The 27014-nt window shown below is 43.5% G+C and overlaps 1 protein-coding gene across 1 annotated transcript in view; it reads right to left on the minus strand.

Moving 5' to 3' along the window:
- The window catches only part of MRTFA (myocardin related transcription factor A), a 48026-nt gene that overhangs the window by 5412 nt on the left and 15600 nt on the right, over positions 1 to 27014 (minus strand). Inside the window, exons 2-11 of the mRNA XM_027885000.1 lie at positions 24033 to 24098; positions 9089 to 9144; positions 7479 to 7554; positions 6656 to 6817; positions 5072 to 5247; positions 4468 to 4623; positions 3716 to 3966; positions 3192 to 3363; positions 1809 to 2924; positions 520 to 633 (exon numbers count right to left, since the gene is read on the minus strand). Of these exons, the coding sequence (XP_027740801.1) occupies positions 520 to 633; positions 1809 to 2924; positions 3192 to 3363; positions 3716 to 3966; positions 4468 to 4623; positions 5072 to 5247; positions 6656 to 6817; positions 7479 to 7554; positions 9089 to 9144; positions 24033 to 24098 (2345 nt within the window). The remainder of the gene's footprint in view (positions 1 to 519; positions 634 to 1808; positions 2925 to 3191; positions 3364 to 3715; positions 3967 to 4467; positions 4624 to 5071; positions 5248 to 6655; positions 6818 to 7478; positions 7555 to 9088; positions 9145 to 24032; positions 24099 to 27014) is intronic.

Raw genomic sequence — 27014 nt, forward strand, 5'->3', positions numbered from 1 at the left:
ATCTTATCCTAATTATATGTCAGAGAGACAGCTAAGCAGGCTAGAAAGGGAGGAGGTGCACAGCAGATCCTCTTTACAGCTATCACCTGGAGAAGGGGGGTAAAGTCTGAGGTGCTCTCTTTCCTGAAGCAGCATTGCGCTTTACAAAGAAGTAATTCACAGGCACGCTCAAGGCATGGGAATGGAAATCACAGCACGCTCAGCAGTATCAGAGGGTAAAAGGTCACATCCCTTTTACCCATCTGAGCTCATACAGCACCTTCAGCAGCAGACACAATGCCCACACCACCCTCTCCTCATGCGGCAGCCACCTTTTCAGTTCAGCTGCGCTCTTTCAGGAGTAAGGAACATCTCTTACTTACAGCCTCTATAAACCGAGGCTGCCCACTCCGGCCTCTCCTTGTTTTTAATTCACAAATGATGCTTGTTTAAAACTCCCACTGGTATCTGCCCTTGTGTTACAAATCCTGGCAGCAGGCAAACACAAACAAGGAAAAAAGTGAGCAGACAGCAAACTACCTTGGATTGGTTTAGTCCTCTGGGCTGCTGCTGCTGCGGGGGCTGCTGGGGGGTGCTTGCAGGTGGCTGACACGGCGCTTGGCTGGGAGTTTTAGCAGGTGATGATTGTACTCTCTGAAAAGGGAAGTGTATCCGTAACAAGTTATTCCCCAGGCATGACAGGGAGCAGGGCTTTTGTTTCTTAAAGGATTTATAAAGTTTATTTTCCCCACTCTTTATTTTTAAGGAAATTCAGTCAATCGTTGTTTCACTGAGCAGAGAAGTCAGACTGGGGTGTGATTCAGGCTCCTAAAAGAGGAGGTAGTACCAGTCTAAATCCCTGGGCTACCCATGACGTGCCTTCACGGCTGACAGAACTGACACAAGACCTGTGCCCTTCTGGAGCAGCAGCTGGAGTTCAGGTGAGATATTCTGGGATATCAAGGGTGACAGTGGATGCTGGTATTTAGAGCAGGTGAGCTGCCTGGCATCTCACCTGCTACACAGCAAACACAGCCTGCTCAGGGCCCATCCCTGATGGCAGACACTGCCATTTGCTCTGCAGAAAGTGCAAGAAATGTACCAGCAAAGAATGAAAATCTCCTCTGATGTCATGGAAGATGTTGGGGTTTGACTTATGCTATAAAACCTGGGCATATTTATCCCTTCCTGGAAGAAACGCTTGGAACACTTCTGTTAAGTGGTGAGCTCATGCCAGCAGGGGAACAGTAAATCATCTCTGATGAAAGACTCTGTTAACACCGAAATACTGACACGCATTAAAAGAAAAAGCAGCCAAAAGGCAAACTGTCTGCTCCAGGGTCTGATTTCGGCTCTTGGTAGATAAGGTGACCCATCTATCACTCCAACTACGATCTCTACAGTAAAGGACAAGAGGCGAAATACACTCTGCTTGTTTTACTACCATGGGCGTAGTTGTTCTTTCAAAAACTAGTGAACTGTGGCAGCAAACCCTGTCATCCAAGCCCGAGATCCTGCCTGACAAAAGGCAGAACCATGTGTTTGGAAGAATGCTGAACAGCCTGTGATGCACACAGCCAATCGTGCATTGCTGTACACAGCTCATTGTCAAATTCCACTCTTTTTTGCTGAAGATCTGCTTACACCGCTCTGTTTTACAAAGCCACTATCTACTGGCCACCATAGCGAGCAACTCAGCCCTTTCAGTATTTACTGCACTGAATTTCCACCTCGTTAAGTCATCCTATGGTAACCTCAGCCATAGGAGTGGGAAGAGGAGAGAGGAATCCAACTGCCCGCAGGAGTGATGGGATCTGACCCTTGCGTACCTGCAAGGCCGGGCAGCTGCTCCCTGCCTTCCCGTGGGGCGAGAGGCCCTGCCTCTCGGCGCTCTGCTTGGTCACGGTGAGGACGATGTGGGTCCCTGTGGAGTCAGTGATGAGGGTGGGGGGAGGGGTGCCCTTGATGAGGTCGCTCAGGGCGCTCCCCTGCTGGCCAAGGAAAAGCCGCGGGCTGTGGGACTGGCACGACGGCTCTGCTTCCGCGGCTGGCACCTCCTGCTTCACCGTCACGGCTTTCTTTGGCACTGGGCTTGGATTCGAAGTGTCCATTTGGCTAGCGGGTGGTGCAGGGCTGAATTGGTCTGTTTGGCCACTGGATTGCTTCGCAGACTGGCAACTCAGGAAACCGTTTTCACTCTTGACCTGGATGCCAAATGCTCCCGGGTTGGAGGCGAGGGCTGTTCCTTCTCCTGCAGCCGTTGGGGCCAGTTGTGACTGCTGAGAGCGCTTCTCCTGCTCCAGCTGTAGCCTAAGCATCTCAACCAACTGCTGCTTCTGTTTCAGCATGCGGGTGAGTTCCTCGATTTGCTTGTCCTTCTCCTGCAGCATCTGGTCTTTGTCCCTAACTTCTGCATCTCTGCTGTTACCAGTGCTACACCGCTCCGACCTGGGTGCTGCATTTATGCTGCAGGAGGCAGACTTGGTGCTTTCTTCCTTCACCAGGAACTGCACTGGAGATGTCTGCAAGGTGAGCTGGGTCAGGGGTGAGGTCACCATCTCTCCAAAGGTATCTCCAGTGCCCGAGTTCTCATCCCCTGTGCTCATTTGTGAGCGCTCAGAAGGAGTCGGAGAAACAGGAGGAGTCGAGCCTGTGCTGCCAAACTTCATCACGCTGCCACCTGTGACTGTGGCCACGACTACTTCTGCTGGTGCAATGCCAGTGGTGACAAGGGCTGGCCCTGTGCTCAGCCTGGCAGCTGGGAAGGCTACCACCACTTCGGCAGCTTTTGCGAGGACAGCTGCTGTGCTGGATTTGGGAGCGGAGGTTGTTTGGCCGGCTGTACCGTTCTGCTCTTGGTAAGCTCTGAGACGCTCAATCAGGTCCGTCTTTGTGCCTGAGACAGGCAAGGCCCTCAACTTCAGCTCTTGCTTCAGCTCTGCTACCTGATGCAGGGGGGACAAAGAGTGCAACGTTAAGAGAACACACACTCCTAACCAAACAACTATCAGCAGCTACCAGAGCCATGAGACAAAGGACTAAACTGATCCTTCCTGGAGACCATTAAACCTGCACCTCGGGTACAGACTGCAGGGTAGCAATCCCAGCTGCTCTCACTAACACCTGTCAGTTCACCTCAGCCCTGCTCTGGGGCAGCAACCGCCTGCTGACGATGGCAAAAAAGGGGCTGTGCAGCTTCACAGGGCATTTACCTTCATCTCATCCAGGTTGGCAGGGAGAGGGCCAGGCTTGCCCACCGCAGCATTACTGTTTTGTCTCATCAACCCACTGGAACCAGAGGACCCTGAAGATGCATTGCTGACTGTGGCAGAGAGATTGCGCACAGCAGGGGCACTGGCACCGCTCTGCTGCTCCCCTGGAGGCCTACAGGAAAATAAAAGGCACGGACATCAAAACCAAGGTGGAAAGGCACTGGAGGCCCTCAGTGTCAACAATCATAAACGTTCAGAAACATCTGGGTCACTGGTGCTGCCCTAGACATTAAAGCACACCGAAGCCTTCACCTACATCCGTGCTCCTTGCTGTGCCAACCAATTCACTTCAGCTACTTTTGTCTGATTCATGTGGCACTGGCCCTTTCTGAGGCCCACTGTAACCTACAAGACTGAGTGTGTTACACCTGGTGGCCACACCTCACACCAAAAACATCACATTTCTGGCAACAGTACTGGGGAACCAAGTCCTTCCTAAGGGAGCTGCCACTGTGGACCCGTACTTTGGTGGGGCTGGCAGGATCGTCTGATAGTTGTAGTGCTGCTGCTGCTGGTTGAGGATCTGAAGCTGGAGAAAGAGCTGCTGCTGCTGCAGTATTTTGGCATAGGATGAATCCATGGGAGGAGCTCCCTTGTCCTGCTTTTGGTCCGGGGGAATATACTGATGATATTTAAGCTTCTTGACTTTCGGCTTCAACTCCTTGGCTTTTTTACTGCGCTGAGACTTCTCACTAGCAGACTTGGGCTGGCTTTGCTATTTAGAAGAAAAGGAGGAAGCAAGTAAGCATGGAAACACTGATATAACGTAACACGCCATGTAAACCAGAACACACACTGGGATTTTCATTTTGAAATTCTCCAGTTTGTTGGCCTGAGGGTCTTTCCATACTTCTCTAACTCAGGCAACATTGTAGACACAGCACTGGCAGCAGCTTACACTGCACCATAACGCAGATCACCTTTCCCAGCACACCAGATCATCTGCTCATCCAGTGCAGACTCACTGACTCTAATTAGGGATAATACAGATTGATTCAAAACATTTTGCATTCAGCACCCATTTTACAGAAGATGAATACATCACGGAGAAGAAAACCTTATTAAATGTTACAACTAGTGTCGGAGGAATGCACTAGTGAGAAGTAAGTTTCCTTCCTTTGTATCTGTTAATCCAATACTTCCAACTCCAAACCTGCTTCAGAGTAACCACCTTATCTTTAGATTACAACAATGAAGAAATCAGCCAAAATAGTACCTTAATGAGTGTTGGTGGGGGCTTGGCAGCAGTAAGAGCCACTCCATTGGTAAGACTAGGGGGCAGAAGAGGTGGAGGTGGCAGAGGCGGGGGTGGCTGCTCAGGTAGAAAAAGAGTTTCACTGGAGTCTGCACTAATCTGCAACTGGGATGAACCCTGCAGGGACAGAAAAAGGCATAATGAGTACACTTATAAGGAGGGAAATAGATTAACAGAGTTCAGGAAGTGTCCACTTAGAGGGAAGGAGCACAGGCTTCAGATCATTAATCAGACTCCTTTAACCCACTGCTTCAGTTGTCCCTGAGAAGCAGTACAACTTCCTAGGGCAGAAAAGGAACCAAAATCCCACACCTGTATCTCCCAGTTTTTGCCTGCCAGAATCAGTTGCAGAGAGGCTGTATCACCAAGCAATGACTGTCCCCTTCTACCCTTGACACCATGACAAGGGCTTCTGAATAGGCAGAGCATGTCACAAACACCACACGGAGCCAAGACCCCATGTGAAATCTCACAGACTATACCTTTTAAGGATCCCTCAGTCTCACTTTTTAGGATCCTCAGAAGTGAAGCTCCAGGGCACTGCAGGAGGCCTCCATATTCTCACCTGAGCTAGTGATGTGCCAGTGGTGCTAGGGAGAGGCTCACAAATCCGAGAGTCCATCGGTGATGGGACAGACCCTTGGGACTCATGGCTGGCTGGCTGTTCTGGGGAGAGGGCATCACTGCTGTCCTCATCAAAGGAGGAATTGTCTGCAACCTTTGGGTAGTTCACCTGTCCAACTGAAAACACAAACATCGACATGTCCGTAAAGCAGAACAAGAAATTACTTCACTTGACACTAGATGTTTCACAAAGACAGGGATGTGATGGAGAGAGCTGTGCCTAAAGCACCAACTGAACACGAGAGAACAGAGCCCAAACTGGATCAGGTTTAAGTGTTTACATTCACCTCTGCTACCAGTAGAATAACATGATGCAGACTGGGGGGAACCATTTCCCTTGCTTCTTAGCCAGACAATCAGTAAGTATAAGAAGAGACACTAAACTCTGCCCAAACCCAGCTCTATGGCATGGCTTATTTCATTATCAACTGGCACCAAAGAAGAAGATGGTCAGACAGTGTAAGGTTGAGTTATGGTTTCTTTGGTGTTCATCCTGTGTGGGGGAAGGTAGAATCTCTCTTAGATTCTTCTGTCTTACAAGCAAAAAAGGCTATGGATTAAGTGGTGATGGCTCTGACTGCTATTAACATTTCTGTCAGTAGATAAATTCACGAGTGTACATGTGTAATGTACCAATGTTTTTTAGACTACATTTTCTCAAATTAATCCTGTGAAGAAGGAAAATACTTTCACGTGCACCTCGCTTAAAAGCAACAGAAATCCAGAGATGTACTTTGCTTAGTCAGAAGGAAGCCACATCTCTTATTATCCAGTTCACAAGCTCACCCTTCCTCAACTACTTCTTATTCAATAGTGAAGCCATGCTCTCCCACAACACTGTCCTCTTCCTTTTTTATGAAAAGTATTCCGTCTTGTTCACAGTTGTGTCCCATTTGTCTTTAAAGAAGTAGCTGTGCATGTTTGAGGGAATGAATAACCACAGACACACAGACTGCTCAGTCTGGGGAGACAGGAAAGAGCACTGCTGAGGCAGTGGGAAGGCTATTCCTCAGCATTCCTTTCAGCCCTTGGAATGGCACTGGCATGATTTACATCTGTTCTGGTTTATTTTTAATGGGTTTGAATCCTCTGAAGTTTTTAAGTTCACAGACATCTTTTGTTTCATCACACCTGTTTATATCCTGTCTCCTCTCGCTGATCTGAGTAAGTCATCGGGTTCTCCCTGACCAAGGTTGTTGGCATGTTACAGGGAGAGAGAGAGATTTTTAAGGAGAGAATCTAGGGAATTCAATCTTCAACATTCTTTCTAGTCTTTAGGGTATACAATTCCTTTGACATTATTCTGGGATGTCCCCACTCCCTATAATTTAATGTTTCTGTAGCACTATCTGGGCCAGAGGGAGTTCTGCTTTTCAGAATCCTTGGGGCTGAAAGCCCACGATTCTGAGACAGGAAAACAAGACCAGCCGTGGGATTGCACTCTCTTAGACAGGCAGGTGAATTGACAGTTAATCACAGCCACCTGTGGGAAATGCCCTCAACACAGATCCTCCTCTCGCCTTACCAATAATAGCTTCCTTCAGGCTCGATTCCACAGGCAAGATGTTCTTCTCCACCAGCTCCATGGGGCCTGGCCTCTGCGCTATCTTCTCGTTAAGGTCATCTGCCAGTCTGGCTCTCTTCAGCTTCAGCTGCTTAGCCTGCAAGGAGGGTTCAGCTGAGGTCTCTGTTTGGGGGAAAGTAAATAAAATGGCATAAATCCAGCAACGGTCAACCCATGCCCTTCAGCAGTATTTTAATTCTATTAGAAAGGTAACTGTAGATAACAGTAGGTAACTATAGAAAAATAGTTGCAGATAACAATGGATAACTATGCACTATAAAGACACACTAGATATTACGTATATTTAAGTTATGAGGATTACCACAGTAGCCCCTGTGGCTCTAAAATAAGACAACTTTACTGTTCTCAAACTGATGCCACCCAATTCTCGTTCATCTTTTCCTTTCTGCTTGTGTCCAAAGTTGTGGTGCTCAGCAGCAGCACAGCACTCCCTCTCTTCCTAAATAGATCAAATCTGCCTCACTTCCTCCTGGATGTTTTGCAGGGTGTTTTAGCTTAGTAGAAGAGCAATCCGTGGTCATTCTATTTTTATTGTTGCTCAGCTACACAAAACTGCACAATTTGAATTCACATCCTGATTCTTCTGAGAATAATCTCCAAGCAAGCAGAGTTGAATCCCTCCCAAGGAATCATGCAACAGGCATGATCTTCTTGCCCACTCCCAAGTGAAAGGAAGACTTGGGAGTCACAATAGAAAAGCTGTTAAAAAAGTAATTATGATAAAGTTTATTGTCCATGTTTTCATGTTCAGCACGTGCCGTACCTTCCAGAATGTGCATCCTCACCAGCTCTGATCTCTCCGGCCGGGACCGGATTTTCCGTTTCAGATAGTCCTCTGTCTGTAGCAAAAACAGACAAGCAAGAACCAATTTCAGTTGATCAGACACAGGAGTGAGGTAATCTCGAACGGCACAAAGAAGAGAAACAACCACCTTTAGTTGTTACTGAGATCTAAATAAACACTGTGCCAGAGTACCGAGACAATGAGCTTACTCTATAGATGACCTTCTACTGTAATCACCTCAGTCTAACTGCACAACACTGCTCCACAGAACAGAAACTGGAAAGGACTTCCTCAAGAGCTGGAGTCCTCTTTCCCCCTTTTATGCACCACCACTGACTTGTGTCAGGGTGAAATTCACGACATTTCTTTTTACATTAAAGATAAATCCACTGGTTCCATTGTTCACAGCAAACCCTTTCATGTACCGCTGGCATTCAGGACTGGCTTGTGGTTTGGTCACACTCTTCAGTTGCTTTAAGATATGTTATTTGTTAAGCTCAAGACCCCATGCAGCCCCTTGGTGGGCAGAACCTAAATACTATGACAAGATGCATTTCACTTCCAGAGCTGCCTTTAGGTCTGTCTTTGGAGCATGAACTAGAGAGCAATGTAAAGAGATGACCCTGATGGGCTGAACATGTTACCCTTTACACAGCCCAGGGATGGGAAGCTGGAAGCAGTGGGTAACAGACTGGGAAGTACTGGCCATCAGGATGGGCCTTCAGAGAAAATAAATATTAAAGTCAGTCAGAAAACTGCACCACAATTGGTCAGTTGACTTAATAAGAATGTTTCAGGAAAAAAGAGGAGAAATAAGCAAAAGCCTTTGGGTGACTGGTCTTAATGCAAAGTCCCCTGTTCCAATCCTTCCACTCTTTAAAGGCCTAATACTCCCTTACAGGTCTTAATCGCAGCTGTTCTTTTTTTTAATTATGTTGCTTTCACTTTTAAAACAAAACTTAGCCTTGCAGTCATAACAGGTTTCATTCTGCTGGAGGCTAATCAGAAAAAAAAATATCCCCAGAGGCCTTTTGAGGAACAGAAATCATCAAGAAACCCCCTAGTTAGCAAAGGTGCCGTATGAAGTGTGATGCCTGGCTTCCTCTTTCTATAGAGCCAGAAATCTCTGTAATTTCAGCATCACAAGATTTTGGAGGGATCCCCTCTGGTAAATTTTTAATTTCTAATGTCCCAGATACAAAATTGCATGTGCAGGTAACAGAAAAGGTTTCCTCCAAGGTAGAATTGAGCTCAACATGGTAAGAGCACTTAAGGGCAAAACAGATACCATAAAAACAGAAATGTAAAGTGGGGAAGAAGAATATCAGTGACTTCCAGAAAGAAGACCCCAGAGAAAATCCAGGCATCGTATTCAACTGGTTTTAGGCACAACCAGTTCACTGAGGATTAACCACCACCACATGTAAGCCACAGAATATCCCATCCAGTACCTCTGACTATGTAGTGCTGTTACATCCAGAATATGAACAATTCCCTTCTGCATCTCGTTAACAGCTACCGGATGCCCAAAACACAAGACATACTATTCCTGACTTGCCCAAAACATTGAAGATTATATTGCATCTTACCCTGGCCCGCTCCAAACTCCTTCTTTGTTCATGAAATGCAGCTGGACTTTTCAGAGCTATTGAGAGGAAAAACATTTGGAGAATGAATTAGAATGATGGAAGTTCTCTCATTTCACAACCCTTCAGGCAAAGTAAGTTAACAAATACACCACAGCAACTGCCTCCTGCACCTTCCAACACACCAGACCAGATGTCTAGCTGGTATAAAGCAATGTCAATTGGCATACTCTGATAGCACAAGAGATACAGGAACTGACCTGAAGATTTTGTGGGCTGCTGGAGAGTCTAATACCAGGTACACTTCTAGTCAAACAAACCATTGTTCACAAAGTTGGGTCCAAGAACATGAGTCAAAACCAGCCCCTCAACAAAAGTCTTTTACAAGCTTCAACAGAGAGTAGGAGATCCAGGACCCTTAAGAGGGTCCTTAAGAGAATGGTTCTGAAACACTGAAGAGACACATGAAATGGTTGGAAGGGTGGAGTACAATCCTAATGAACTGTATATCCTCTTTGCTATCTTTTGATGTCAAAGGAAGCTCCAAGTCTTCCCTTAAGCTGCACCTGTGTTTTGCATACATGGAAGGGCTGGCTGCACATTCTGCAGGTCCACGGGACATATATATTGCTCCATGTAAGAGAAACTATTGTGAGAACAGGAACACTTGGACAGGAAAGCACATCTGTCTGCTAACAGAAAGCCACAACTTGAGGAATTAACAGCAGCTCTCCACATAACAGACCTTCTCGCCCCCTCGGGCCCTGTATAAAACCAGAGCCAAAATGGATCATGTTTTAAGAAACTGATCCTCTGCTGTCCAGGACCGCACTAACCCTGGAGGAATCTCTCACTCTGCCTGGCTCCTCTGGAGCACACAAACCTCACGTCCCACAGTAAGACCAGAGAAAGAGGGTGACAACAGTAAGTGTCACTAGCTCCTCACTGTTTCCCTGAAGCTGCAAGTAGCTTGGGTTGTTTTAAACAATCACCTTGGGCTTGTATTGAGAACTAGCTGAAGGGGGCATAATAATTTCTTTTCCTATTTCCAAAATATATTTTAAACTGCTGGAATTACCATCAAGCTAAACTGAAAAGTCAAAGACCTTTAGCTTTAAAGATAAGTTGCAAGTCTTTTGAAGACAGAAAACTAAACTCATGCAGTTAGTAACTCCAAAGTATTGTATCTAGGTCCTATGAAATATAATTTGCTCATGTTATTTTTAACTTAACACCAATGATTAAATATTTCTCAAACGTAACTTCATAATGAAATCTCAAAAGACTATTCAAAAATAAAAGCCCTTGCATAAATGGAAGGTAAGAAACTACTTCTAATGAACGTGTTCTTCTAATGCATGTGTTCTTTCCTACAGAGTGAAATGGAGTAGCCACAGATAAGGTGTTAGGACATACACATTCTGTGAAATACAGACAGAGTCCCTCTAGTTCACACAAATGGGCTAAAAAGTAGAATTTAGTCCAAAAGGCAGGAATTCTGAACACACCACAGCATCATAGATGGAATTCAGACTACAGAAGTGATTCAAGAATAATCTGTAGAATAAATTAACAATAACTGAAAGCTAACCATAGTAAGTATACAGACTCCTACAACAATGGGGCAAATAGTTCCTGTTCAGATTAGTTTCACACAATCTGGTTATGGATAGAAATAACCAGAGTAAGTTGCACAAGCTGTGAAATGCACTTTGAGATAAACCAAAGAGATACGGTAGGGATATGGCTTTGCAGTAACTACAAAAATAATGCAAAAAACTTCACTGGCTAGCTGAGGCATCAACTAGGCCTCAGGCACAGCTGAGCCTGAAATATGATATAAAATCATATTTCTTGCGAAGAGCAAGAAACAAATAATACTCTTTTCAAGTCGCGTGAACTGCTGGTGAATATGCACAAGTGCTTGAACTTAAACACACTTTCCTTGCATGGTATGCATATCACAGAAGAGTGAAATAAAAGCTCAGGTATACTTGGGCAAAGATTGCATGCAGTGTATAAATCTGCATAAACATCGACCCTGGAGACAAGTGAAGCAGGACTCATCTCGTGTCTTCAAAAGCTCTCTACCACCAGAATGTGCAGGCATGGCAGTAATTCTTTGCTCTGCTGTCAGTATGAGACAGCAGATGAACTTTAAGTGACATTTCCCTGACCACAGCTAATGGTCAGAAAAGTCAACTGCAGGAGTTCAGGAGGTGTCACAGGTAGTCCAGGAAAATTCTTGCAATACAAAAGAGCAAAGGGAGAGAAGAATCCCTGAGCAGTAAAAAAGAAAAACCCTCCCCCAAAACACATGCACATTAAACAGTAAGTAATGCAGAGCTGCTACAGGAATAATACTGTAAAAAAAAAACTTCAGTCTGTCGTGACTAGTCCTCTGGAAACGTGCACTGAGAGGCAGCTCTCTGGGCTGGCAACATGACAGGGGACTTCATATTCGAACTCTGAAAATGTCAAGAGGGCACAAATCCTTCACTGCTTCCCTCAGCAATCTAGGATAGGGCAGACATGTCAGAAGAGGGTGTCTACTGTAAAATCATACTCCATTTGAAGTGAACTAAGCCTTGTATATTTTTCTGGCTTTGAAATGACTGAGCAGCCCAGAGCTGTGGAGCAACTCAGTTAACTCTACTACAGCAAATGAAAGAAAAGGAAAAATATAATCCATTGAAGAACTCAGAAGCAGTAAAGCTCTGGGTAAGCTCCACAGTGCAGATATGCCCCCTTTTCCAGCTCCCACCACTGCCCTTCCTGGCCACTTAGCTCGGATTCCTGCAAAACTATTCCTATCCCCCATAACTTGTCTGATTTGCTCACCAGAGTGCTGCTTTATCCATTCTACCCCAAATTACCCAGTAAAGCCATATCAGCTATTCTGGCTCATTCTGACAGTGCACATAAATGAGTGGCTGAGCTGCTGGAGCAGAAGCTTTGCTAACCAGGTGGGCACGGGGCAGCATTTTATCACTGAGACAGGATCCATGTCGATAGCTCTTGGTACCTGAAGCAGCAGATACAACCACAGATGGTTAGGGATGACGAAACTCCAATCACCTGATGCCTTCTGACTGCTCAGGCTGGATAAAATATCCCAAACTATTCCTTACAGTAGTTTGTCTAACCTGTTCTTGGGAGACCTCTCATGAAAAATGCAATATTTTTGCAGAGGATTATCCTGGTGCATAGATGTCCTTACTATTTAAAAACCTTCTGAATGTCTAACTTGCATTTCCCTTCCTACAGTTTATTCTCTGCCTTACCTGCAATCGTTACAAAGAACAATTTATTATTTTCCTCCTTGCATCTATCCCCAGGTATTTGAAAACTTTGGTTCTCCTACAATCTTCCATTATATGAAATTACCAAAGCCAGTTGATTCAGCCTTCCCCTACAGATAACACTATCCAGACCTTTGCTTGTTTACTCTCTTTTGGACTTCCATTTGATCTGCATTTTTTCTGAAGTATAGTGTCCAGATCTGGGTGAATATTCCAGCCTAGACTTTATCAGCTTTTATAGAGTTAAATCATTATTAAATAACACTTCTCAGTTATATGTCCCAGCCAGTTTGCCTTTAGTTTGGGTACATAAAATGCGTAACGTTCACTTGCGCTTCTTTCCCAAACCGTGAAAGGTCTCCAATTCTATTCAGCAGAGCTGCTACCTAGTGAGCCATTCTCCATCCTCAATTCATGCCACTGACTAAGGATCACAAAATGTAGACAGTCTGCCCTTTTCTTTGGTTTCATCCCATATCCATTCTTGGCTTCTCCAAATACTGTGAGTCCCAGTCCTGTCTTCCTCCCACCCTACTAACCTGCAAGCTTAATAAACATGCAGACTGTTCCTCATTTGCGTCAAATTACTGAAAATCTCGAATCATGTCAAACACTGATCTTCTCCCTTCCCACCCCACCCAAAAGCCCTGCACAGCACACCCACCCAGTCTGACACCAAGCCTTTATTCCAGTACTGTTCCCTCACCAGTTGCATAGGCAGCTTCAAGTAGTCCCAAGTTGCTTCCAAGAACATCAGGCAAGCCTGTCTCAAGCACCTTACTAAATCCAAGAAGTGCAAAAACATATTTAACACCCTGACTTCCCTGGGAGGCAGTTCAACAAATATTTAGTCTGCTGGCAGGTCCAGCTTAGGTAATGATCTATTTTTCTCCCCTTTCCCACGTTCCACGTTTCTGCCTTGCCTTTGATGCTCCAACTGTACTTGTACTGCACAGGGAGCTCTACTATGGAACTATTGCCATAAAGTAACTCCAGCACCTCCCCATGGCACTTGCCCCTCCCCAGAGTTACCCTGGTTTGAATCCTTGATCTAACTAACTAGCTAACTTTGGGTGAGCCCCTGATGAGAACAGAGTGCTACCAGAGGACTCGATGATCTCTGAGGTCTTTTCCAACATAGTTGATTCTGTCAAAAAAAGCCACCAAACTTGCCAAACTACAACCGTAGTATTAGCTGTTGAGTTTTTGTTTCCCATTCTATGCAGAAAAGAAATAGTTGAGAATGCAGAAGTAGCTTCTGCAATGCCCAATTTCAGTCAGGTGTACCTCCTGTGCCTTTCTGGTTTTGTTTCTACATGATATGTATGTGGTGTTTTCATCAGCAGCAAACTGCAGTTACACTTCTGCCCTCGTTCCTGTACCTAGGCCTGGGACAAAGCATGTTAGCCCTCGGTTATGCTGACAAAACCGTTTGTGGACTCAGATTACAATTGTTTTGAAAGAGTTATTTTAACCTGGACTGGTATGCTGGTGTACAGCACGGCTCCACAAATAATAGTGTCAGCAAAGCTGGGCACAACTGCTCTGCCAGACCAAGTCAGAGGTGAGAGGCTGGGTTTAAGGCCAGCACTGCAGCAGGAGCCCCCACGCTGCTGAACCACAGCCCCCACATCTTTGAATCATCCCATCTTCCACAGGAGAACAGCCTGGTTTTACAAATGGCCGAACAAGCACTGAAACTGGCTCAGTGACAGAGGGGACAGTAGCATCACCAGCGGGGTTTGGGACAGCACAGTCCAGCGGGTGCCCTTCACTGAGTTGTACATACCTTTGTCCCACTTGGACAAATGTCTGCCAGTTTGCAACATCTGCTGTCAGGAGGATGAGCTTTATCCCTCACCTGTCATATGACTGACAGCAGGACATGATTTTCCTACTACAGACAGGCTAGCTAGCAAGAATCTCCTGAAATTCCAACCACATACAGCCTATTTTTTTAGTCTCTCTGCTGCTTGTTGTGGAGCATTCTGATGTTGCATCTCCAGAATTCCTGAAGCATTACTATCTTTGCGGTCACACCCTTAGCTACCATGAGAAATCTCTCTGCAGATCAATGATGCAACTGTTTTGTGCCTCCACCCTGCTTCAAAAATGTTGCAGCTATACATTGCAACAACCGTCCTTCCATCTGACCCCCCCCAAAACTAAGCACAGCACACAAGACCATCTACACTGACGCACACCTTTCCATACAAAGTGCAGAGACAAAAGTTGCTGATCTTTGCTTCAAAGCAATGTATTCATTCCTACGAAACTGGGTCCAAAACTGCAATGCATGATTTCGGTGTTCCCTCAGTCCAAGCCACATTTTGAAGATGGTAAAGTGTGAATGAGACACAGAATCATAGAATGGTTTGGGTTGGAAGGGACCTACCTTAGAGATCACCTCGTTCAACCCCCCTGCCATGGGCAGAGATACCTTCCACTAGACCAGGTTGCTCAGAGCCCCATCCAGCCTGGCCTTGAGATACTGCTGCAAAGCATCAAACTGGTGCTGTTATAAATGAACTGAATCAAGGCCCAGGAATCAAACTCAAATCTCCAATATGACAGCAGAGACAAAAATCCAGGCAAAATGGATCAAAACATTACTGTTCAGGGTTTGAAAGCAGATTTTAGCTCTGCAAAGCTTTCAAATATATTCATATGCAGATCTTTGAGTTCCTGTTACCTAGTGTGAGAAATAAGTGGAATCAGAACTAGATCAAGACACTGAGAATGAAACACAGCAGGGGAAGGGGACTGGCCCAGCTGCTGAGAAGAAGAGGTCAAAATATCCATACACCCTGCATTTACTTATGGAGCTGACAGAAGACACTGAGGTTTGAAAAGAACCAAATACAGGGAAGAAAGAAAGGCAAAAGGATCTACACAGATCCTCACAGCTCAAGTGTCTTGGGGGGAAAAGAGGCTGCAAAGCCTTCTGCATTGAGTAAGATCACTGCTCTAGGCTATCAGACTTGTGGACTGACAGAGGAGAGGCAGTACATGAGGTTTCCTTGGCCATAGCATCTAGCTCTTCATAGACAACGAGGTGATATTTGAACTGCAAATCAGTTGGTAAGACAACGTGCAGTGTTTGTAAAAAGGCTACAGCTAAATTCAGAATACTGAGCCAAATACTTTGCTCATCCGTTAGATCCATTCCTAAGGAAAAGGAAAAACCTTTCCTTGCTATGACAAAAGAGAAGCTTGTGTCACATCCCAACCCAACCTCAGACACACTGATTTAATTCAGAACGGCAGAAGGCCTTCTGCTGCAGCTCCTCACCCTGCTCTCAACCAAATTCTGGTTTATCTCTCTTGTTTACTATGCTTTCGTAAAAAGATGAAATAAAGTGCTGCAAATAGGCTTGATGACTTCCTCTGTCGGTTCAGGGTGGGGCTCCCAACCCATAGCATTTGGTAAGAGACACAAACCTTGAACCACAGAGCAAGGCAGTTAGCACTTTCTTCCTCCCTTCACCTTCACCCCACCTCCAAAAAGCATTTCTCATAGCATGGAAGAAAAAGGTATTAAAAAACCAGGTCATGTAAACAGAAGGGACTGTCATCTTGCTACTGGGGCAGTAACAAAGAGCAGAATGCTGTAGAAATATGAAAAGGGGCTGGGGAACACACAGCTGAGAGAAAAGAGATTTCCATCAGCACTCTTTTCTCCATTAGCAGCTCCAGAGAGTTTGACATCCAGTATACATATCTGATCATACTTGAGAATTCTTGCTGATATCATGCCCCGACATTGGTAAGTGACCTTGGATTAAGGCTAAACTATGAGTATCAAGTTAAAAGATAGGAAAAGAAGCCACAACTGGTAAATTGTGATCATTCAAAATCCCAAAATACATAAACCCAGAAAATTAAAAATTAAGATTAACCTAAAAAAGCCAATCCAAATATATTTATGAAGGTTAAGAAGCACATCTCTGGCACACAAACAAATGCAGCGTCGCCCTTCAGTGAACACACTTCAATAACAATGTTACAGTGATCAAAGAATTATGAGTGTTCCTAGTCCCAAACAGAAGAAATGCTGGAGAAAGGTCCTTTCCATGTTGTTACTGCTGCCAGCACTGCCAAAGCATGGTATTACAGCTACAGTGCTACAGCTTTACCAAGTCTTCCCCACGACTGAGCTCATCCAATTAACATAGACAGAGACCCGGGTTGTTTTGGAACTGGAGCTGAAGTCCTGCCTCCCTGACACCTACATCACAGAGCCACCCCTTCTCATGGATCAACACTCATGAGCCTGCACAATGTTCTGGCTCATGGAGCTGTTCTTCCCCAAAAAAGCCACTTTCCAGGTCCCTGAATTGGGCTTGCCCCGGCTGCACAAGCACATGCACAGGTGGAACTGTGGTACCCTGCCTCTGCCCAGCCTACCATGGAAACACCAATGGCTGAGCTGCTCCCAACACCTGGAACAGACACCACTCCAGAGCCCAAATCCAGCAAAGCTGTCAGTAACTGCGTTAAGCAGTGTCTCCCTTATGATGCAGTTTAAGATTTTCATGAACTGTGTGAAAAGCCTGAAGTACAGTTTTGTCACAGTAAACGTGAAATTACTGACAAAAAGGGTTAAGATTTTTCAAGGCCCAACACTGAGTTATTTTAAAATCTAACAGATATGTGCAATTTCTCAGAAAGTTCATCCCCTTTAGGAGCAAGATGGAAATTGTCACCCATGGTAACAGTTACCAGATCTGTGGGTGACTATGGCTACGGCTTTGTGTCAAAAAACACTCACAGCAATTACAGATAATGTATAACCTGCTTCGTCCGTTGCCAGTAACTCCTGGCATTCAAAAGACATTCTTAAACAATGCAATGAAAAAAAAAAAAAAAAAAAGAAGGTAAAGCTTCATTACAATTTGGATTATAACACGTCCAAACTGAAGAAGAAAAGGGAGACAAGGAACATCTACCAGAAAGCCTTTGATCAGTTTTCATGCCTGTTTCTTGGATGGATAATCAGCCCTTGCAAACTCTTCTGACAACTTTCTGGAGTGTTTAGGGTAGGGAAGGTGTGAGGCCACAAAAAGGAGAGACCATTTCCAGTCAAAAAGTAAGAATTAAACTAAGACGACTGTGGGAATATGAAAGGAAAAAAATTGTATTACATATCAGATTTATTCCCCTGGATTATTATGTTTCTCTTGCAACTGGCAGAGTTAAATCTTTTATCATGGCAGGGATCAAGGACTAAATGCAGCCTATCAAACACCTGAGCATGGCCTTTTCTTTCCACAGTTTCAGAAAGGGCAAACTGCACATTTCCATTAGTAACACAATGAACTTTATTACTCTTATCATGTCTTATTAATCAAAGATGATGTAAACACATGGAAAACACACACAGACAGATATCTAAAAATACAAACAAACTAGGTGAAGTTATTAGGCCTCTGACAATAAGACTCTCAAGCTTAAATGTACAGACTCCTTCTACACTCAAAGCCTGAAGGCTTTGAAACTGTGTTTCAAAAAAAGACATCAAAGTCAAATAACCAGCAAATAATTCGTGGGAGAGAAGTTATAGGCAGATGATCAAACTAAAATAAAACCAGTTACAGTAACATGCCAGAAACAGAAATACAGCAGCAAGTGTCCTCTAAGCCTTTTTTTTGTTTCACAATACCTGCTTAGTGTTCCAGTCTTACTTTCAGAGTATGTCACTGATTACATTAAAAGTCTAGCTGCAGCTCCCACATGTGAGGTCCTGTGCTATGTCCTATACGACTGCAAATCAGGAAACAGCAGAGATTCGGAGGTTAAACAGAGTATTAAAATATGTTGTTATTATTTTTAGATCTTAAAGACTTTACAAGTTTGGACATTTTATTAAACAACTCTGGGAGTAACAACATTTACAGTCCATATATTTGTTTTTTAACTCCTTATCCTAAATGAAAGTACAGCTTCTAAGTACGAAAGTGAAGCAGTTGTCAATGGGTAGAATAGCGGACACTAGATGGCAGGGAAGTAAAAATTTGTTATTTTTGCTTTGTTACTATAAATAAGATTCCATAAAACTATAAGGAATGTCACTACAAAGACCTGATATGTAAAGCAGTGAGAGAATGACGGGGGCACATTGCGTAGCAGGAAGAGCTATTTCAGGGTGTTTAAGCAATTGCTTGAGCTGCAGTTCAAATATAACACACAACAACCTTGAAATGTCGGCTGTGTAGCCACACTGCAACAGTGAGGAACCAGTAAAAGTCCTCACAGGCATAGCACTTAATCTATCCTAGCCTTTATGTGGAAGTCAAAATAGAGCTGAGGCATTAAGAATTGTACCTGAAGTCATCAGCAGGACAACAGAACAGTTTGTGCCATGAAAAACATTACACATTAGATAACAGCTTCCTGCTTCTCCATTAAAAGATGCTCCTCCTTCACAATTAACAGTTAAACAATTTATAAAACTAGCTTTCTTGGTTTGTTTTTGTTTCTGACATTTAATTTGTTCTACCGTAGGTATTGTGTGTAACAGGAGCCAATTGACAGGTCTCCTTTGATTACAGCACGTATACTAAATTGACCGGCTCCATAATAAGAAGGAAGAATAAATAAGAAAATACGACCATAAATATTAAATATAGAGCCATACAATTAAGTTGGAGGTGCATAATTTTCATCAAGCATTTAAAAACCAATTTTTTTTAAAGGTGAGAAGTGGTCAGACTATCAGGTAAAGGCTAAAGCCGAAATAGCATTTTTACTACACAAACACAAGTGCGTACGTATGGCCAAATTTTGGGGTTGAGATGTTAAAGTCTAAAGGTATGGTTTAACTTTAGAAACTCCCAGGTGGCAAGCATTTTGCTTCCTGAAATCAGTACCTCAAAGATCCTTGTTTTTTTGTCATGGTAGCTGTGCTGGATGTAGAAGACCAAATACAGGCTTTGTCAAGATGATGAATCACACTGATATGCCATGGCATAACCTATGTTCTGTACCCTTAAATCACCAAGTGACCCCAGTAAATGGTAATTCCTTTAGAATTTGTCCTCAGCAACATCTCAAAGACACCAAAAAAGCAAATACTGCATTTTAGTTTTATAACAAATGTTACATTTTCTCTAACAACCTCAAGGCCACAAAAAATGCAGCTAGTGATATGAGAGATCTAATGAGATTATAATCATCAGACTGCCTGCTGTATTACCATCATTTCTAATCATGTGACACGTTGCAGCTGAACCATGGCACGCTCCCTTCGTGTAGTCTGAAGATAAAGCACACCCTGCTCAGGAGAGTCTGAAACACAGCAGCACAAGATTCACAAATCCTGTACTCTGAAACACACTCAAACATCTACCAGGCTGCACATCCAAGCGGAAAAACGCACTGGAGTGTTGTTAACAGACCTATGGCATGGAAACACCTCAGCACCTGTCACAGTGCAGTCACAGTAGAAAACCAGCACAAACTCCATCCTCTTGGGATCTACAGGCAGTCATGCGTTCTGTAGATACTGCAACCCGGAACATAAACACACAGGCAGGGGAGCTGGATGTTGGCACAAAAACTGGCAAACATCAGATACACTGAAGTGAAAAAGGAGCTCCTGGAAATTCTCAGCCTGTACAGAAGCCACCTTCCCTCTAGATCTCAGTCCAGACAGTGCCCTTTCCAAAGGTTGCCTGTGTCATCTTTCAGATACTCACAAAGCAACACAAGCCATGTTCCCAGAAATTTTCTACTTCTGCTTCATCTGCTTAGATAAATCTGATGGTCAAAACAGCTTTCCTGCAGGATTGTGCCACATGACAACCTTGCGTGCTTGCCTACATTTTGTGTTTGCAGCCAGAAGCCAAAGATCACAATCCTGATGGATAAAACAAAGGGCATGTGAAGCTTTAAATCTTGCAAAAGAGAAAAAGAGGCACATATTTTGCATAGCAGTGTATTGCTACATTTGCCAAATGTCTTTCCCCTAAAAATTTTTGCTGTTTTAGTTGAAGATATTTTCCACATATCTTTCTACTCAGATGTACGTTAGCTACTGTTTTAAACATTCTTTTCAAGGGTGGAAAATGGGTTGTTCAATACTCCACAAAAAAAAGCTTACAATACCTGTAACCTCTAAATTCAACACTGTAAAAAATGACAGCATCTGAGTTCTTCTACAGCATAAGAGAGTTCAAAGAGTTGAGCACAGACAGCAGATTTTGTTTAACTTGCATTTCGTGAGGACGAGAAGATGAAAATCATCTCTACACAGCTACAAAAAAATGCAAACAGCAAAAAAGCTTGTCTATTTGCATTGTCAGAAAATAGGCCAAAACCTGAATAAACATGAAAACTCAGCTCTCCTTTTTTCAAGATACAGTCGTTCCAGCTCTAATCACAGGTATGTCAGATGCAGGTGAAGACTTGCTTCCCACCTCTTTTCTATGGGCAATTGAGAATTTTAATCTTCAACTAATGAATCCTGCTGCTAGTGAAAGGTTACACAAAGTGGTAACAGAAAAGCAAGAAGAATTAATGAAGCATAAAACCAAATTATTTTGAATCCTCTGTCACTGCCTATAAATGTTTTATTTCTTAGTACAATACACTAATCTTTCAGTGAAGCATAGCTCTACTGTAGGTGGCTGGTGGGTTGGGAAGGTTATTCAAGCGAGATTAAGTGTACTCGGTAAAAAAATGTTGAAACATTTGCCTTTCCACTGTACCATATAAACAAAATTCCACCAAGTAAGTAATTCCCAGTTCTGTTATGAACAAGCAAAGCAGGAATAGCATGACTCTCACACTCATTTTAAGGTGACACAAATGTGTCTCCTCCCACTCCTCACATTTACACTGTCCAAAAACCCTGTGTTGATGGAAGCCTGAAACAAAATGTCTCTTTTTGGGCACCAAGCTGAATCTAAACAGCATGTAAGATTTACACTGCACTCAGGAGAACCAAAGGTACCAGAGTTCGAATCCTAGATAGCTTTTCATGCGTCACAAAACCTTTTACTTCTCCCATTCTTGGCTCATGGATTTTTCCACATCTGTTTGCCTCAAGATACAGGAACTGATCTGTATTAAAGGCTAATCGAAATGAACATGTAGGGTAGCATAGTAAGACCAAATGTAAACAGAAACAAGGTCAAAGCTGAGGAACTGACATCCAGTCTATGTGAAGGTGAAACAGAGGTGTGGTGCCAGACAAGTTGTAGTCTATGCCCGTGGACTGAATGCATATTAGTCTAGGCAGAATATTTTCCACTGTACTTTCATCCCAATTTAATCCAACACTCAAACTTCATTTCACGGTACAAAGTAAGGTACAGTAGGCAGGTGCAATCAGGAGCTTCACTTCAAAAGCACATTCCTGACATAAGCTGTAATGTAGATAGAACCACAACCATCACAATTCTTTCAAGAGTGTTAAGACTCTCCAAATGGAAAATAAAGGCGAGAAGCCAACCAGCATTTGACATGGAAAGAGTGCTCCAGATCGTTTAGTTCAGCACCAAACCATGCTCTGGATTCCAACTTTGATATTTTTGTTGAATCATCATAAAGGGCTGTGTGGGGCCTGGTTCTTGACTAATGAACTCAAGAGTAGTCCAGTCTAGCCATGTTCAGTAGTAGACGGCAGGGGAACCAGATTAAGTACCCAAATGTTTTCACAGACAAGGGTGCAGCTCAGAGAGATCAAAGAAAACAGGATGTCTGCACATTCCCAGCAGTAATAAAAATACCTATTCTGGACTCATGAGAGTAGAAGCAAAGCTGTCATGCCTCTGAGATGCTTTCAGGAGGAACATGGTCCCTACTCATCCTCTGTACTTCTAAGGTTAAAAATGAGACTTTTGCTGTAAGCATCACAATTTATCTCACATCTGATCTTCTCATTAAAAATGGCTCAGGGAACTATGCGTGGTTATTTCCAGTTGGCAGGTATGGGTAAATGATACCATTACTTGGGAGGAACTAATTTCAAATCATGTTTAGAACAGATGTGCTGAAGTCGTTTTTCTCTATTACAGAAAGGACCTTTTCATGTGTCACCAGTATTTTCACAATTACTTTTCACTGAACATTCTTCTTTGGTCCATCACAAAACTCATATGTAAGAGATATTAATCAAGTAATGAAGGGCATAAATCTGCAAAGACTAGTAATTTAGGCTATATTTTAAGCAAATTTAAGACTCACTAATTATTCAGGATGCCTGACTTGAATTACTTGCAGGGGCCTCATTTTCAAAAGGCCTATAAAACAGACCCCTCTCAGGAATCACAAGTTAGGCCAGCCACACTTTGAAGAAAGCCAGTACTGAACATAAGTTAATACAGTATTTGCATACATATCCACCTAAAGCAGGAGACCACAAAGAAGTCAGGCACATTTTCTTCTGGAAAGCATTAGCAAAAAGGCACAATTAACTGGGACACTGGTCTTTCATCCAAAAATAAGTGCATTCTGTAGAAGCATGTATATAAGCTCCCCAAGTAAAAATAAGACAACAGGCATGATGTACTATAACCAGACAGGACAATCTTTCCTTTCTGCTTTGGTAACATAATTTTAAGTAGGGGTGCCAGAAACATCTTGAGAACATCACTGCCTTCCAGCAAGCCACTCCAGCCAACAGAGTGCAATGACAGGTTCTCTTCATTCAGAGAGAGCGCTGACAGTCTAACCTTGCTCCTTCAGCAAAGTCTAAGTCACACCACTGTGTCTTATTACACTGTGCACCCCAAAAATAGGAGGAACGAGAAACTCCCCATTACTACACTGTCTTCAAGTAAAGCTTATGAAACAGGGACGCAGGAAAGGTTTTCAAAGAAGAAAAGACATCCCTGATCCATTACCTTTCACTAAAGGTGATGAGTGAAACTGAGGGGACCTCAAAAATAAAACACTTGTTCTTTGGTCTTGCTTCAAGTTGTTTACTATAAGTCATCTAGTTCAGAGGGACCAAAGGATGACAAAACTTTTTGCATTTTGGGGGGGAAGAAGGGGAACAAAAATATGTTCTCCAACATTAACCTCACAGTGACTTAATTAAAGCTTGTGTTCAACCAGAAATGTTCTCTGGCTCCACAGATTTTGCCTTCCCCTGCATGAAGAGGAATGGTTGATGCCCATATGGCTCTTTCTAGCCAGTTTTCGAGCTACAAACGTAAAACAGGGTCCCTTGTTGGTTAACAGCTTGTACACACTGCCTGTTTTCAGTCAGTTTATGGAATATGAACATACAAAGTTACAACTGCCTCAGAGGTCTGGGGAGCTGACAAACTGCAAGAACAGAAACTGCAGAGGCAGGAAGCCTGTTCAAAGAGTGATTACCAGCATGTGTCAAGTATGCAAGGCACTTCTAACATAGTATGTTCTCCTGTAAGATGTGCAGCGTGATCAAACGCAAGCATGCTTTTGGAGGACAGTTACACTTGCAGTCATTACTCTCTTCCTCGGTATGGGAGGTGGCCTCGCACCAGCACATCAACACTTCAGAAGGACCAAGCTGGGTGGGACAGGGTGGGGCTCTTGTATATGATGGTGTTCATGCAGAAGCAGGGAATCTGATCTTTCAAATCATTCAGGAAAACATTCTCCGCTAAAACAGCATGCACAAAAACACCAGGACAAAGAATTCCAGTGGTACTTACGCGGCATGATCCCTTGGCTCACCAGCTCCTCCCGTGTGCGTCGCTGCTGGAGCTTCAACTGCAGCACTGCACGACAGCAAGGAGAGGGGAGAGAAGGAAACCCATCAGTGCAAGAAACAACCAAAGAGACATTTTCAAATGCATCCTATTTTCTTCTTTGGGTGGCAAAGCACTAGTGAGCAGCAGAAGGAAAAGACCCCGCTCCCACCCAGCTCCCCTGCCCTGCTGCAATTGCAGAAGTGGCCTCCAGCAGTCAGGTTTCCGTATGCTGCTGCGGGCAGAGGGAGAGGAAGTTGCGCAGGGTCTTGGCAGGGTGATAAAAATCCACAAACCCAGGCCTGTTTCTCAATTCTTTCTAGAGCACCAACTGCTTTCCAAACCATTAATATTAAAAAACAAACAAAGAGAAACACCGGCTGACAGTCCTCCAATAAACACAGAGTGACACCCCAGCTGCTAATGACTCCTGAAAACTCTAATTACCATGTGCAGATTAAACGATATGACAAAATCGTTGGTCGTTACTCTAAATTACAAGGCTGATTTCCTTCCTCAGCTCAGAAATTCACCTTCAGAAACAACTCGTGAAATACCATGGATATGTCTGGAAGTGTCCTTATGCCACTGCAGAAGAAATCCCTTATCACTAGAATTTTTCCTATTTATTTTAGCATAACAGAACATATTCATGACCTGTGTGAAATGCAATTAGCTGTGTTTTTTCTAGTGCCAATCTCTGGAATAGTCATAATTTCAACATTTTGTTTATAACAGCAGTTTTCCTTTAACCTACACAATCAAAGCAACATTCGAGATTGTTCTTACAGTCAAAGACATCTTCCATATGAAAGCAACCTTTCAAAACCGAAGAAAAAATTTACATGCATGTGTAGACGCACACATTTCAAATTAGGACAACCTGAGTATGAATAGATATTGAATCCCATTTGCAATCAAGCCCAAACGCCTAAGTATACTCAACATAAAATATTATAAAATGAATGGCAAGGTATCTCCCCGGTTTTAATTTTAATTTCTTTGTCAAGCTTATGTCTGTTGCATAGTCCACATAAGAAAAGTCCACACAAATGTAGTGAAACCACCAGAGAGCTAAAATGCTCTACATTCTAACTATGCAAACTCATTACAACCCCATGCTTCCTTTTTTAAGTACTTTCTTTGTCCAGTACATTCATTTCATACATTATATCCAAATTTGTCTTGTAAACTCCCTAAAGTAGGGATCAAAAAATTTAAGAAGATGCCCCTACGTCTAATTAAACACATCATCACGTTTTACCTGTTTCTTTCAACCTCCTATTTGCAGTTTGCATTTGACTAAGATACATCTTCCAATAAGGGTTCTGGTCTTCGTATGTATTAAACAAGAGATCCATCTCTTCCTTGGTTGTTTGCACAGCAGCCAATCACCCTTTCTTAAATGCACACCTAATTTTCTTCTTGGATTTGCCTAGCTTCCACTTCCACTGACTCTTGATGTACCTTCCTTTGAAAGGTTTATGACAGTGAGAGGAGTACCTCCTACCTGTGGAGGTACCTCTGTGTGCACAGTGTGCAAACTAGTTACCTCTCTTCTGTTTCTTAAGACAAACTACGATTTCTTAATATATGCATCCTTGGCAGGAAATTACTTTCTTTAGTACGTGGAAGTGAAAAAGGGAGGGAGGGCGTACAGAGCACCATGGTAATTCAGTGTGGGATCAGCCAAGAGCCAGAATGAGGAGGAGGGAACACAGAGGGGAAGGAACTGATCGTTTGGCTGTGAAACTGCAAACAGAAGTGGTAGTTCCAGACTCTTCCTCCTACCCAGCATGAGATCGCACTCCTACTTCTGTGCTAGTGAGGGCTAACGCAGCCTCTCAGCTGGCCTCCTCTCAGAGCTCTGCATTTGCTGGACTCGTCTTGAGGTTATTAAAACCCACATCTACATGAGCACTTGATCCAACAGCTTGCTGCCGCAGTGTCAAAGCTCCCACTGCCCCCATCATCTCTCATGTTCCCCTGACTGGTGGCTGGACCCACTGACACGACATGGACCACAGCCCGCCCAAAACAGGGAGCAGTTTTCTCATTAGTGAGTTGAAGAGGGTGACCATACAGCCGGGAGTTATGGTTTAGCGAACAGGACACCAGGTATCTGCCAGCACTACCATAAGGTGGGAGTTAGACTTCCTACTTCCAACAGCAGATTGCTACTAAGTGATCTCTGCCCATTAGGTAGCGGTCCATTAAATCTCTCACTGCATGGCATTATATCCACTAGTGAGCCATTTCAGGGACTCATATCCATACCCTAAATTAGCACATCTTACTAAACATGTGCAGATCTACAGACTTATAGCATCAGGTTCATCTCCCCAGCTTTAAGGGCAGATAATCTTACTATTACTTATGTCTTCCCACTTACACATCTAGCAATATATGTTAGCCCTTTTTGCCAACTGCTACGACCACCTACTTTCCTTTGCATTTCCAACTACACCCACTCTTTACCTTTCACCTCACAGAGTTAGGGATTTTCAGCAAAAAGCTCCCACACACAGGTGTGGCTGGTGTTTTTTGCTCCTTGGTGCATACTCTGCCCTCACCTGTACTGATGCACACTTTGCTCAACTTTGTCTCAGTTTTCCTCAATGATCTAAACCGTTTTTTAATGTCATTATTTATGCCACCAGTACTACTTGTTCTGTCCACACTGTTACCCATCTTGCATTTGTTTCCAGACTGCGCAGGGCTGATGCCAACCAAAAATGCTTTTCTGCTTTCTATGATTACAGTCAGTTGTTAATCCAACTAAGCAGTACTTCATTAAATTCAAATATACTTTTTAAAGCCAAAATATACCACACTACTAAGTTAAAGATGTTATAAAAGTCTATTACAAACAGACAAAACCTCTAGCAACCAAATTTCACATATCCAAACAACGAAGCAACATCTGAGCAGAGCTGTTTTCACAAA

Source organism: Empidonax traillii, unplaced genomic scaffold (assembly GCF_003031625.1).
Source record: "Empidonax traillii isolate 1590-97213 ecotype Southwest subspecies unplaced genomic scaffold, ASM303162v1 scaffold159:size1039807, whole genome shotgun sequence".
Taxonomy (NCBI): domain Eukaryota; kingdom Metazoa; phylum Chordata; class Aves; order Passeriformes; family Tyrannidae; genus Empidonax; species Empidonax traillii.